This window comes from Chanos chanos, chromosome 9 (assembly GCF_902362185.1).
Source record: "Chanos chanos chromosome 9, fChaCha1.1, whole genome shotgun sequence".
NCBI classification, from domain to species: Eukaryota; Metazoa; Chordata; class Actinopteri; order Gonorynchiformes; family Chanidae; genus Chanos; species Chanos chanos.
Genome location: NC_044503.1, coordinates 34,661,807 through 34,676,983, shown reverse-complemented (window position 1 = coordinate 34,676,983; position 15,177 = coordinate 34,661,807). Strand labels below are relative to the sequence as shown.

Below are 15,177 nucleotides of genomic sequence, written 5' to 3'. Positions count from 1 at the left end.
ACGTTTGGCTAACCATGCTGAGCATGATCGTGGGCGCTACCTGCTACGCCATGTTCATCGGGCACGCCACCGCCCTCATCCAGTCCCTCGATTCCTCTCGACGGCAGTACCAGGAGAAGGTACCTGCGACTGTCTCTGGTTTTATCCGTCCATCGACCGCTTTATGCTTCCTCCGCTCGAGCGGAAAAACATCCTGTGATTTGTTGTTCGGGCTTTTTTCCGAGCGCGGTTGCACTTTTCGTCCAACTGCCAGTGTGTAATGTATTCATTTGTCTGTGCAGATACTTTATGCATATACATATCCGCATCCACTTTTCGGCTTGTATATCCTTTCAGCCATAATTAGGTTATTCATCAAGCCATCTGTAATCAATTTTTCCTGTTTAGTCTTATTATGATACATTGAGCTTTTTGTATTTTTTTTTTTTTTTTATCATTCCCATGACATGATTGAGCTCCTGAAATCAATCTTTCTGCCTGTTGTGTAGTAATCGAGTTATCTGAAATCGTTGTCTTATGTCTGGTTATTGAAAATCATCTTTAGACTCTTGCAATCAGACGACCCTCCTTAAAGACCACAGTTGTGGTCCGTCAACCAGTCAGACGGTCTGTTTTTTTTTTGTTGTTGTTGCTGCAGTATTTTGTCCGGTCTTGTTGTAATCAGGTTATCTGTGATTGTTTTGTCTTGTCTGCTGCAGTACAAGCAGGTGGAGCAGTACATGTCCTTCCATAAGCTCCCTGCTGATATGAGGCAAAAGATTCATGAGTATTACGAACATCGTTACCAGGGCAAGATGTTTGATGAGGACAACATTCTGGGAGAGCTGAGTGAGCCGCTGAAGGAGGTCTGTCTCTCTCCCCCTCTCTCTCTCTCTCACACACACTCACAATTATCCCCTTAGCCACACTCTGACAGGTTGACATGCTTGTATAATTGCATGTCAGTCTGTTGAAGTTGGAGAAACTGGGCAAGATAGAACTGATTATTTCTCAAGGGAGTCCGTTACTGATTAAAAAATCACTTTGCAAATCCAAACAATCAGACACACATCATATATATATATATATATATATATATATATATATATATATATATATATACACATACACACACGCACGCACACACACACACATATATATTTTTCCCCAGCCAGTTAGTACACCTCCCCTTTTCTTTTTTTACTCTCTGTCCTCTAAATTGTAGTCTCCTGTGTAATTGCATGTTGTCTCTGTCCTCTCCTCTCAAGTCCAAGGCTATGTTTTAACATGCAGTAGTTTCATATACTAATGCTCTTTTCAGTGGCAAGTGCTTTGCCTCTGTTGTCTTTTGAAACCTTCTATTTGTAACAAGTTCTTCCAATTATATTTTCATCAAACCTCAAACATTGTGAAAACAGATCTCTTCAGATTTGCTATTCTGACACTTTTTTCTTTCTTCTCAGTCCCATTATCTGATCTTCTATTTCCTCTGCTGAACAGGAAATCGTAAGTTTCAACTGCCGCAGTCTGGTGGCCAACATGCCTCTCTTTGCCAACGCTGACCCCAACTTTGTAACAGCGGTGTTGACAAAGCTTAAGTTTGAGGTATTCCAGCCATCTGACTTCATCATCCGTGAGGGAACAGTTGGCCGCAAGATGTACTTCATCCAACACGGACGTGTCAGCGTTCTCACCCGTGGCAACAAGGAGACCAAGCTCAGTGATGGGTCATATTTTGGAGGTAAGGTTTGATTTGGTCTGTTTTGGTTTGGATTGTCCAGGATAAGACACAGTGGAATCTGTTTGGCTTGGCTTGGCTTGGCTTAATGTGGTTTAGTGTCCTGAATGTTTTACCTGTAGAGATCGGGGTTGGTTAAAAAGATAAGTTTTAAGGATTGAACAATATTGAGTGTGCAGTTGAATTACTTGTGGATCTCTGGTGTAAGTTTGCTTAGGTATGGTGGCCAGACACAAAGGTGAGGATTGGTTAGATCCCTGACTGGATGATACATGCAGACTTTGAGTGCATAATTTCTCTGTCTTTCTCAGAGATCTGTTTGTTGACTCGCGGTAGACGGACGGCGAGTGTCAGGGCTGACACGTACTGCCGGCTGTATTCCCTGAGTGTTGACAGCTTTAACGAGGTCCTTGAGGAGCACCCAATGATGAGAAGAGCCTTTGAGACCGTGGCTGTTGACCGGCTAGACCGAATTGGTAATGCCTTTCTCCTAATGTGGTCATCCCCCATCCAATTCATTGTATGACCGTGCTTGATGTGCAAATGTTGTCTGGTCATTTCCTGAACTTGTTGCAAACTCGTTTCTATTGTGCCTCCCTGTCCTTTCCTAACACCCTTTTCTTTCTCTCCATCTTTTAGGTAAGAAGAACTCCATCCTATTGCGTAAAACATCACAAGGTGGCTCAGTAGCAGGGAGCAGCGTTGGTCGAGGAGCAGGGGGCGGTAGCCGTGGGGGAGGAGGAGGAGGAGCAGGCGGAGCTGGAAGTGCAGGCATCGGAGGTCTGGGCTCTTGCGACAGCGTCTTGGTACAGCAGATTGTCAAACATGACAGTATGCCCACTATGCAGGACATCGCCGCAGGCAACCGAACTAGCAGCGGGGGCACCATCTCGCCCCGTCCCCGACCCGTCATCTGGGCACCGTTAGTCCACGCACCCTTACAGACAGCCGCTGCCACCACCAACGTGGCCATCGCACTAATGCATCAGCAACAGCAACAGCAGCAGTTGCAGCAGCAGCTGCAGCAGCAGCATGCTCTTGGGGCTGCAGTCTTTCTACCCTCGCCCCTCCCAATTTCACCATCCCCTTCCTCTTGTCCCCTCTCCCCCCCTCGACCCCCAATCCTGCATCCCCGCCAGTCTGTCGGCTCCCCCATGGGTGTGGTGGGTGGACTTCCGCCTCGAGGAGTTCCTGCGTCCATGACCCCAGCACCCTCCCCTTCTACAGTGGGGCCACCTACAGTAGGAGGTGCTCCTCTCACAGGAGGCATAGGAGGGAGTGGAGTAGCTAAAACTCCCTCTACTCCTGCATCTTCAGTACCTACACCTTTGCAAGCCGGTAGAACACTACACAACAGTCTCCGCCTCCAGACAGAAACCATGGGAGTCAGTGGTGCGGCAGTGGGCGGAGCTACTACACCACCACTCCACAAAGTCCAGGCACCTTCCTCCACAGTGGCGGCACTTCCTGCTGAAGGGCACAGCATTGTTGGCAGCCAACAAGGAGCAAAGGAAGCTTTACTCCGTCACGTAGGCGGAGGCAGCACCCAAGGCCTTCCAGCGTTGGGCCGACTGACCCGAGAGGCCAGGCTTCTCTCTGCTTCGCAGCCCTCTCTCCCTCACCGTAGCTGGGTAGGTGTACAGCCGCATCCACCTCTGCTCCGAAAGGCCTCTGGGGGAAACCTGCTACCGGCGCCTTTTCTTGTGTCGTCGGGGCAACTTGCAAGAGGCGGTAGTGCAGGTGTTCTGAGCTCAAATACTCCGATGGCACAAACACAACCCCTCCACGCTCACGCCCCTCTGCCTCTGTCTTCACAGCTGTCCCAGACCCCCCCAGCAACGCCTGTCCCTGCATCCCATATCTCATCCACATCACCCCCAAAACAGACTCCTCTTTCCTCTGCTTCCCCCTCCCCTGCCCTCACCCCTGCGGCATCTGGCCCAGGTGTCCCCCAGAGCCAGCGCCCAAAACCCAGTCCTAGTCCAACGCCACCCTCCCGCTCATCCTCCCCTCCCCCTTCCACCTCAACACCACCACTGAGTTCAGGCTCCACCCCTCTGGCTCCTCCTCAATCCCAAAGCACAAAGCCTTCACCCACATCTCCATCTTTCCCTTCTGCCTCCTCTCTCTCGTTCACTGCCTCCCCTCCACCTTCAGCTGTTGGTCCCTCTCTCCCTCAAAGCCCTCGCTCCAAACTTTCCCAAACACCTCCACCCCCCTCACCTCTGTGCGGCACCAGCCCAAGTCCTACCCCCAGCCAAACCCCAATCTTGTCTCCAACTCCTACACAAACCCCAACACTTAGCCCTAGCCCGGTTCCAACCCCCATTCAAACCCCTGCTCCTACACCCATCCAAACACCAACCCCTACCCAAACACCAACGACTACACCCGGTCAAACCCCAGCCCCAACTCCCATTCAAACACCAGCTCAAACCCCCATTCAAAATCCAGCACTTACTCAGACCCAAACTGCAAAGTCAAGTTTAACACCATCTTCAACCCAGATCCAAACACCAACCCCTACTCAAACCTCAACTCCAACTGCAACTCCAGCTTCTACATCTCCTAATCCAGCCTCCATCACCTCCACACCAATTCTTGCTCCTTCTTCCACAAAGCAAACTACAGCTGCTTTACACCCAAAACCCACTTCCATTCCAACATCTACCCCTGCTTCCATCCCAGTTTCGTCAGCTCCCATGACCCCAACAACCCATTCCACCTCCAAAACGTGTGCTCCCGCCCCTTCCGCCGCATCTAAAGGGGCCAACAAAGACCCAGAACTCCCCTCAGCTCGGAAAGACTCAGAGTCACTGAGACAAAAACTGCATGCCAACATGTGAAGATGAAAGCTAGGCGAGAGAATCCGAACATCGGGACGGAGAGGGTCAAATCTTAACATTCGGTTTAAAGCCTATGCGTCATGTCATTGATTGTTGGAGCAAGTGAGGGGTTCAGGACTGGAAAGAGATTATAGCACAGAGCCGGGTTTTATCAGTCGTGGCCAGTCAGACCCTCGGGGTAACAGTATCTCTTATTTCCACACTCTCTTTCTCTGTTTCGTTTTTTTTTAATTAGCCAACTACAGTGAGACCATGCCCTTCTGACAGCTCCTCTACAGGATTACGTTCTTGCTGTAGTCTAGCACGCCTGGTTTCAGCTGTTGAGATGCTCTTCGGGGCTTTGATGAGCTGACGCAGGTTTCGTTGAAGCAGAGCTTGGACAAAAATCCTGAGCACAATGTAGCTGATCAGAAGGCATGCTGGCCTACTCTGATGATGGATCATTGCTGTCAGCGTCTTTTATATTAAGAGGGTTACCAGGCGTACTTTCCCCCCCCCAAAAAAAAATCGTTTCCCAGAAGCTGCGTTTCCCTAATTTGAGTGTGAGAGACCCCCCAGGATTTCCCCATTTTTCTTAAAAGTCGACACACTCAATTCTCATAATCAACCACTCAATAATTCCTCGAGTGTTTGCGTCAGATGTTTTAGTGCTGGATTTGCACTAAACGTATGCAGTCCTGTGTGAGTCTAGTAGTGGAATTTAGAAATATTGGTCTTGGTGGACTGAAATGATGTATGCACAGGGTTACCAGGGGCCCAAAGACTATATATCCTGTTTTAACAGATTATAGAACCGCCGGGGGAGGGGGGGGGGTCTAAGATGAGAAGATGATGATGATGATGATGATCAGGATGATAATCAGGATGACGATTTGGTCGAAGGAAGGTAAAATCAGAGGGTACCCTGCTGACTTCCAGTTCTAACCCTTCTTGTCTCCTCTTGATTCACCAAAGTGTAACATTTTGTCATAATAATAATAATAAAAATAACTATGATTATCATCACTGAAAAAAAGTAATACTGAAATAACTGTGTAAAAAAAAAAAAAGGAAAGAAAAAAGAAAATAATATTGATTATCAGTAATAATATTGATCAAAGTAATTAGGAGCAATCCACTCGTAGTTTGTCGTCTCAGGTGTTTGGTGTTTAGTTAATGGGTTAAATGCAGCTCTGACGTTCCACTATTCACACTGACTACTGTAAATGAATTGTGTTTATTATTCGTGTTGCACTTAAATTGCTCCCTCCTCCACAGTGACTGTACAGTGCTTTAGTTCCACTTAGCTCTCTCTCTCTCTCTTTCTCTCTCTCCCTCTCTGTCTCTCTCTCTCTCTCTATCTCTTTGTGTGTGTGTGTTTGTGCCATACAAACACACGCGCACACACACACACCTTATGTTTTTTAAGGTCATTCATCTCTGTTCGTCTGGTCAGCTTTCATCTCGCAAACAGCTTTTGTAGCTCCTGCCGTCCCGTGACCTGCACACAGAGACAACACACACACACACTCACTTCTCCCTTGCTTCCCTCATTCCTTTCTTTCCCTCTGTCTCTGTCTCTCTCTCTCTCTCTATCTCTCCTCCTTTCCTGTCCTGTGTTATGTCCTGTGCTGTCCTTTGATGTCGTGTGCAAAATAGCAAAATGGTGTTTTTTTTTTGTTTGTTTGTTTTTTTAAATCCCCAATACCATGTTGCCTAGACTGTACATTTAAGGACCAAATGTTTTATTTTTACTTGTTATCACAGCTTTAGCTTTTGAGCAAAAAAGGAGTAAATAATAGCCTAACATTATAATAATAACATAGACAATGTAATGATGATGATGATAATGATGATGATGATGATGACTGCAGGATGAACCACGATGAAAAAGTGATTTTGATGAGACTAAGAATAAAAGCAAATTTAGGATCATTTTACTGCTGTTGTTGTCACTGAACAAGATTCTGGCTCTTAACACTTTATTGAAACCTCCTTCATCGGTATGTGTGTTTGTATCGTTATGTTATCATATTTCATTATAAAAATTGTCATGAACGCTCTTCTAGTACTTCTCTGGGAAATACCAGTATAGGAATCACTGGTCATCTCTCTCTCTCTCTGTCTCTCTCTCTCTCTTTCTCTATTCAAATAACAGACAGAATGTCTGCTAAGATGGGCGCGGGGTCAGGGTGTGCCAGGCTAAACTCCTCCCTGGCAGAGGGGCACTCAAAAGGCTTTTGACCTTCATCCGGATGAAAATAATCCTGGTGATTTATGTAATTGCATATAGCCTTTGGCTTTTGGAAATTTTTTCTCCTCATCAGTCTTCAAGAGCATTGAAGTTGTATAGTTATGCATCACTCATACTCTCATGTTATTTGCGGGATTCATTTGACGGAGTTCAGGCTTTCTTTATGCATTCATGAACTGACCTCTCATAATTTAATTAAACCTAAAGTTACCTATGATTATTATTCAATCCTGTGGCTCTGAGGAGGCTCTGTGTGTGTGTGTGTGTGTGTGTGTGTGTGTCTGTGAGAGAGAGAGAGAAAGAGAGAGAGAGATGGAAAAGGTTTCGTACAATGATAGTTCTCAGCTGTACCGTTCACCGTGATGCCCCAAAGTCCCACTGACCCACCCTGTCCTCTCTAGTCCTTAGAACCAAAAGCTCCTCATGTGAACTGACACAGGGTGAGGGCGCCATATCCTGGAGCCAAAAATCTGGACATTGATTTTTGCGTTAGCCAAACTCTTTTTCTTTGATCTGACAAACAGGGCACAGGCGCACGCACACACATACCGTTTCTTTTTTTTCTTTCTTTCTTTCTTTCTTTCTTTCTTTCCTTCTTTCTTTCTTTCTTTCTTTCTTTCATTTGTTCATTTATTTAACAGTCTTTTTGAACAAAATGAGGTCTGAGGACAAAAGCCTAATACCTTTTATGCTTCCTAACTATATCTCAGTATATCCAAATTTTGAATTATTTGTGTTAAAGTAATAGTAAGTTGCCAATATACCGTATTGTTGCCCTATAATGGCTAAACCAACACATAGCCTCTAAGACCTATACCACTCTTCACCACAAGGTGGGACACAACATCACATTAACTCAAAACTTTGTTTTTAGGGGAGACTGACACAAAGTTGCCTGTTACCACATCGCTTATACAATGCCATATACATATATATAAATATATACTTGTACATTTAAAACAGTTCAGAATAAATGTGGAAAAGCAGAGATCTCAGTAAAAAATTACAAAAAAAAAAAAAGATCGCCCTTTGACTAGCGTTTCGTGTCGCAGTTTTGAGGCCGCGCTTGTGGAAATGATATTGATGTCGTTGCAGATTATCTGACGGAAGGCCTTGGTCTTAAAGCCTCAGCTGATGCACAGTCATTCTAGGATCGTATAAAAGTATTTTAAGATTTTTAGAGTCTTAATGATTAATTAGAGTAGATATAGAGTAGATATAGACCGCTGAGAAAAGAAAATTACCAACAATCTCAAATTGTGCCTCACAAACAACCCAGTAAAATAAAAATTCATCAAACTGATCTCAACTTTCTTTTGAATGAGGGCTTTTTGAGAAGGCTGCTAACAGGTAGTCAAATCTGTCTTATAGTCTATTGATGAAGCATCCAGGTTTTTTAAACTCAGGGTCAATTAACCCAAGAGCTGTCTTAAGCCCAAGGTTAAACTCGCCCAGGTAGTCCACCGTGGATGTCTCAGAGGGTCCAAACCAAAAACTCTGTCATATTTAAAATGTGATTCTTCAGTTAGCACAGAGAACACGGTTCAGCTGCAAATTCTGGCCCCAGACCAAATGTTGGACCTGTTTCATATATAAAATGAGAGAGATAAAGAAAGAAAGCAAGACAGAAAGAAAGAAAAGCAGACCGAGAAAGAGACAGAAAGAGAGAGAGAGAGAGGGAGAGAGAGAGAGAGAGAGAGAGAAAGAGAGGGAAAGAGAGAAAGAGTGAGCCGATGATGTGCAATGCTGACAGGCGGAGTATCTCACACTCATGGAGCTTATCGACAGGATGTCTGAGCAGCCATGTAAATTACTCTAAAGATAACGCACAAGTTTATTTAGCAACTTTTTATCTTTACAAGAAAAAAAAAAAGGTTTACCTGAGGACACGCTCACCTTAAACAAGACAAAAGAAATCCAATATATTTTCTGTCTTTCTTTCTTTCTTTCTTTCTTTCTTTCTTTCTTTCTTTTCTTTTCATTTCTTTCCTTTTTTTTTTTTTTAAAAAAAGTTTGAAACCTGCTCCCAATCTTAATCTTCATAAACAAACAAAAACGTAAGGTACTGTTAAATTGTTAAATTTTAATGTTAAATGAGGACATTGGCTGATCTAAAATTTCCAAGCCTGTTTATGTCAACCAAAACATTACCACACCAGAGAGTGTATACGCACTTTAATGGGGGCACCAAAGGTTTGTTGAGATTCTTGAGTGAACAGTAAATGTTTGTGGCCCCAGAACATGAAAGTTGCCTTCTCATACAGCATTAAGCCAGCTGTGGAAAAAAAAAAAAAAAAAAAAAAAAAGCAGTGTACAGTAGGAGTCTAATTCTCCCGCCGTCACGAAACTACCCAAGAACTCGTCGACAAATGCAGCGTGGAAGGTTCTAGCAGGTTATGCACAGAACGTTACGCAGCCTATTTGTCATTAAACAAATCTTTCTCTGAACCTTACGCTACCTTGCTAAACAGGTCGTAGAATTTAGAACGGAGGTTAAAACCCAGTTTGGGCGTCATGGTTATAACTTTGCTTAGATGGTCGTATGTTTCCTGTTAGGAGTTCCTAATAGTGACAACCCTGCCCAGGAGCTTGTAGGATTTACATCAACTGTTAAAACCTTGCATAGAAGCTCATGAATTTCACAGAAGTCATGGCAAACCTGTTAACAGTAGTAACTGTCCATAGTAAGTCATAGACTTTACAGTGATGGTTATAACCTGGCATAGGAGATTCTAGGAGTTTGTAGAGTTTACAGAAGCAGTCATGACTGAGTATACAAACTGGCTGAGTTTATCAAAGCAGACATAACCTACCATAAGTGGTTGTAGATATTATCGTTTACGCAAGAACGTAGACTTTACAAACAGTAGCAGAAATAGCAGCACACAGAAGCTGAGATTTTAAGCCCGGTGGGTAGGTATTGGGAGGGTGTGACCGCACTGTGTTATAACTACACACACACACATACACATACACACACACACGACCCTCCTCCTTTTCTTACCAAACAGACAGGCATAACACACACACACACACACACACACACACATAAACACACACACAGAGACTTTGAAAGAGTCTGTGGTGATTCCTGCAGCTCTGCTCTCTTAACCACTTCAAACAGGAAGTGTATCTCTGTGCGTGTGTGTGTGTGTGTGTGTGTGTGTATGTGTGGGAGCGTTCTAGAAAAGACAGTGAGGGGTGCAAAACTGTCAGGCGCTAACCTCATTCTAACACCATCTACCCCCTTATACACACATCCAGTCCTCCCATTTCTTCTCTCTCTGTTTCTTCTCTCTGTTCTCAGACCATCTTAATCATAACCCAGCGATCATGTTCTTTATCTCCCCATGTTTTGGGAAAAGATGAATCATTGTTACAGTATGGACGTCCTCCTTTTACCATCACCGCTGTTTTTACATTGTGACTCTTTCTCTGTGTGTGTGTCTGTCTGTCTACCTCAGCAGAAAAATACCAGAGGGAGACTAAAAACAACACACACACACACACACACGCACACACACACACAGTAGCACTAAAAGGGTCTTTGTGTGGGAGGGGTACCTGTTTCTCTCAGTGACATTTAAGCAAATGAATCAAACTGACTATTTTTAGTCCTCTCTGCTCCATGAATGACTATAAGAGCAAACTGTAGTTATGCAGGAGTGCATTAGCCACTGGAAAAGACTACGGTCACCGTAAAGTTACAACCTGTACCTGGTCACTTATACACACTAAAGACACACGCTCGTCAAAACCTATTATTATGATTATGATTATTATGGTTATGATGATGATTGTGACTATTATTATTATTATTATTATTATTATTATTATTATTATTATTAATATTATTGCTGTTGTTGAAGCCATTACCCTCTTAAGCGGCTTTGGCTTCTGCATAGGCAGCTCTTAAATACGCAGGAGGATTTTTTTGCCTGTCTTGGGGCATGTGAGTGTGAGTGTGTGTGTGTGTGTGTGTGTGTGTGCGTGCGTGCGAACTCGGGGACTGTGTGTGTGTGTGTGTGTGTGTGTGTGAGGAGGGGGTGACAGTGGTGGTTGTGCCGACACAGCTAACTCTCCCATCACCTCCCATTTGATTAGCAAATAATGCATCTTGTAAACACGTTTCTAGGAGAGAGAGAGAGAGAGAGCGAGAGAAGAAGAAGAAGAAGAAGAAGAAGAAGAAGAAGAAGAAGGCAGTCCCCGCATAGTGACAGTAGACGCTTTGTAAGAGGGAATTTCAATAAGGAAATTCGCTCTGACTGTCGCACTGCCTCGACGCCTGAGGCGTATTTTTTTTTTTTTTTAAATTGTCCTTAACAAAATTTCGTATGTCTTCCCACCTTAAGTTTGTATCCGACGCCTACGAGTCCAAACTATTCGCATTGTCTAGTCCTTAGCAGACACATACACACACGGGGAAACACAGACACACGCTCAAACACGCACACAAATGCCCCCTCCCTCGATGGAGCGACAGACACCGGCGCTGGCCTATCGTACAGTAGCCGACCCCCCGATTGCCCTCCCCACCCCATCAACCCTCCGTAACCGGTCAGAGCCAATCCGCGGCGTGGTCTAAGTAGGGCAAGCCGCTTCCTGGTTGTCGGTATAAGGAAGAGCCGGGAGTTAGGAGTGGGCAAGAGAAGACAGATAGGAGGAGGGAGGGGGGGCACGAGAGCTACCCAAGGAACCGGCGGTCGGTCTGCGTGGAGCAAGTGAGAGAGAGAGAGAGAGAGAGAGAGAGAGAGCGAAGGGGGGGGGGATCTCAAAGCAGCGACGGCAAAACGGTGAGGGACAGTTGTGCAGGATACGATCAGAGTCTTTTAGGGGGGAAAAAAACAAACGTATTTGCCTATAAGTAGGATCGGGGACCGTGGACTGAGCGCGCCGCGGTGAAAGGTGCTCCCTAGGGGAGTGACAGGAGGGGGGCGCGTTGGGGTGGTATATACAAGTCAGAATCCAGGAAGTGTGAGCCGGTCAGGTGGGACGAAGCAAGCTGACTCAGGTGACACACACACTCACCGACGCTCAGGTAAACCCGTTTTTCTTTCGTCTTCGACTCTGATACAAACTGATACATTTACTTCATTTTGTGTGTTGGGATTCCCAGGCAATCGTTGTCTTGCCATATTTTTTTATACGTAATCACTCGCTTCCATCACAAACTCCCCCTCCCTCTTAACTTCTAACCGGGGTCACGGGAGGACTAACCACGTCATGGGTATTCGGTAACTCCCGTGTGACGTGTGTGCAATATTTTCTTCCTATTTATTCATGGCTGTTTTTATTCAGTATGACGAGACAACTTCGGGCTTCTCTGTGTGATAAAGTATTTCCTCAAATTTGTCTCAAGAGACGGAGAGAGGATGCATGTGTCATGTTTGCACGGCTCGTTGTGTATGTGTGTGTGTGTGTGTGTGTGTGTGCGTGTGTGTACGTGTGTGTTACCTGTGCAATTGGCAGACAGGTGAGCGAGGCTGGGTAGACCTCTGTATAGCCTGCCTGCTAATTATAGCACGAAGCACCGGCTTGACATCCAAAACCAAAATTGCTCTCACGCACTTAGCCGTCCTCTCGCAACCCTATAGGATAGATTATATCAACAGGGCTAAAGAATTCAGTTGTCTCCTTGCCTACACATTTATTCAACTAAACATTCGGCGTTCCCTTTAAAAAAAAACCCCGGTGTTATAAAATTTGCGCTAGTGAAGTGTTTTAAAGACGTTTTATGGGGACGTGAAAATAACGGCTGTCAGTCGTTAAGATGAGGTTTTCTGTTACCCACTCAAATGAAAAGAACTGCGGGTTGACAGCGTTACTTCCTCTGTCTGAAATGTTGCTGACTTGCCTAGAAGAGTTCAGACGGACCGGCTGAACTCGCTCGACTGGACGGGGTTATCCCGACTGTCTTAAACGTCCGCAGGAACGTAGCGCTTAGGTGAAGTGAAAATGATATTCGGGGAGTACTAAACTAAACAAAATATATCTGAATAATAATAAACGATATTCATATAGTATGGTGTAGTCACGGTCTGCTAATTCAACTTACTGTTCGGACCATATTCATATATTTACGTGAGGAACGAAACATCCCACGTACGGAGGCTCTTCATGAAAAATTAATGACCACGTGTATTCCTGTTCACCTTCGATAAATGACGAAATAAGCCAAGTTGAGGAAACCCGCGATTCACTTTGCTCTCTCTCTCTCTCTCTCTCTCTCTCTCTCTTTCCAAATTGCACCGACAGAATTGCTCAAGACAACATGTTTCATAGCAGTTAGGTCTCTCCCTCTCTCTCTCGTCGTCGTCATAGTAACTTCATTACTGGTGTAATTTACTTGACTCCACCAGTTGCTTCTCTGCAAGTCCCTCGAGCTCAGTTACTCGCCTTCCTCGTGCATCAGCTGACAACACACCTTCTCTGAAACATGGTCGTTAAAAAGAAAACTGTACAACTGCTTTAGTTTGAATTAAATTTATCTGGCGTTGTGGGCTCGGCCTTTAGGGTCAAGGATGTCTTAAAATCTGAATTATTCCAGGTATCATATTCTTTAGAAGTGAGCTGTGTGTCCGTGTTCGTTGTTTATAGTCCGTATTTCCATGAGCGTGAGCACTGTTTTACCCCACCTCTCGATACTCAAATTACAAAGAATAAAGTGGGAAAAATCACGGTAATTTTTACAATTTCACGAGTTAGAAGTGAAGTAAAATATCTGAAATATCTGATGAATACCTGCACATCTGATTTGAAATGTTCTGTCCAGTCCAAGGAGCCAAGGGAGAGTTCACCCAGAGAAAGAACTGTGGCGTGTTTACGAACGTTTCATGTTCCTATACGGTCCCGTTCTGGCTGTTACTTTAGTTTTTGTTGGTTTGTTTTCGTTTTCTTTTTCTTTTTTCTTTTTTTTTTTTTTACTTATTTAGTTTTGACCATATTTCAGAGGTGAAGCAGTGTAGTAGCAATAACAAACTGTGAAAACCAGTTCTAAGCCTTTGTATAAGAGGTGTACATTTAACACAGGGAAGCTGGGCTTAAAGATCAGAGAGAGATTTCTTTGAGAGTTTTGCAGAGGGGTCATCAACGGGTTTCTTCCCACATGCTGTTGTTGTGAGCGCACAGAATTTGCATGTAGCTTTTTGTAAGGTGCATAATACCCAACACTGAGGTTTCTGGTTTATTTTATTATCTCTCTCTCTCTCTCTCTCTTCTTTCTCTTTCTCTCTCATCTGGATTCTCTGCTCGTAGCTGTGGTTATATTTGTACTCCTGGTCTGCTGACATATCGTCAACAAGTGATGCCTGGATGCTCTGGGTGTTTCACTATTCGTCTCCTTGAATATCTGTCTAAACGTATTATCAGACATTAATAATCATCAACCACTGTTTACTAAAAACCTGAAACATGCCTTTATCATTCATGAAGTACTTAAAACTTCAAATTAAACCTCTCTCTCTCTCTCTCTCTCTCCCCCCCCATCCACAGGAGCATCTCACTGCAGCGCCATCAAACACAGACAGACAGACAGAGAGAGAGACAGGGCACATAGACTCTTCAGACAGGGAGTTTTTATGGACTGGAGGTAAGGCCAAGGTCGCCGTGGAGACCAGCTTTCATCCGTTTAACTCACCTTGTGACCTCTTGCGTGTGTCTGTCTGTCCGTGCCTGTGTCTGTGCCTCTGTCTGTTTCTGTCTGTGTGTGTGTGTACGTGTGTGTGTGTGTGTGTGTGTGTGTGTGTGAGATAAAGAGATAGAAATAGAACAAAAGTGTTGCAGCATTTTCACAGGCCTTCATCTGTCTTTTTACAAAGACCCTTTACAAACAAGACTTACAAGTTGTTGCTGCAGTGGTGACAATACACACACACACGCACGCTCACAGGCACTCACACGCACTCTCTCTCTCTCTCTCTCTCTCTCTCTCTCTCTCCCTCGCTCTCAGTCTCTCTCTCTTTCTGTCTTGCCCTAACACACTTACTGTACACACACTTGAGGTATTCTGTCGTATATGCTTTCTCACGATAACACACATGCTATACACCTACACAAAATACTCCCCCATTCACACACACAGACACACACGTACACACACACACACAGTTGTTCGCTCATTGTGTTCCTGTAAGTGTGTTATTCAGGGCATGTGGACGTAGACAAAATTCCCCCTGATCACACATATGGGTTTCACTCTCGTAGTGCTTGGGAGGGGAAAAGATAGAGAGAGAGAGAGGAAGAGAAAGAGAGAGGGGGGAGAGCAGGGGAATGCATCACCACTGTTTTGACCATCTTGATAAGTAGCTCACCCATAAGTGTGTGTGGGTGTGTGTGTGTGTGTGGGTGTGTGCGTGCGCGCGCGCGCGTGTCTATATAAGACT

General features: G+C 44.7%; 1 protein-coding gene across 1 annotated transcript in view; it reads left to right on the top strand.

Moving 5' to 3' along the window:
- Positions 1 to 4,563, top strand: part of LOC115821684 (potassium/sodium hyperpolarization-activated cyclic nucleotide-gated channel 2) — a 17,961-nt gene extending 13,398 nt beyond the window's left edge. The window contains exons 4-8 of the mRNA XM_030785487.1: positions 1 to 119; positions 699 to 845; positions 1,480 to 1,720; positions 2,029 to 2,193; positions 2,357 to 4,563. The exon at positions 1 to 119 is cut by the window's left edge and continues 100 nt beyond it. Coding sequence (XP_030641347.1) covers positions 1 to 119; positions 699 to 845; positions 1,480 to 1,720; positions 2,029 to 2,193; positions 2,357 to 4,563 — 2,879 coding nt within the window. The remainder of the gene's footprint in view (positions 120 to 698; positions 846 to 1,479; positions 1,721 to 2,028; positions 2,194 to 2,356) is intronic.
- Positions 4,564 to 15,177: the final 10,614 nt, after the last annotated feature.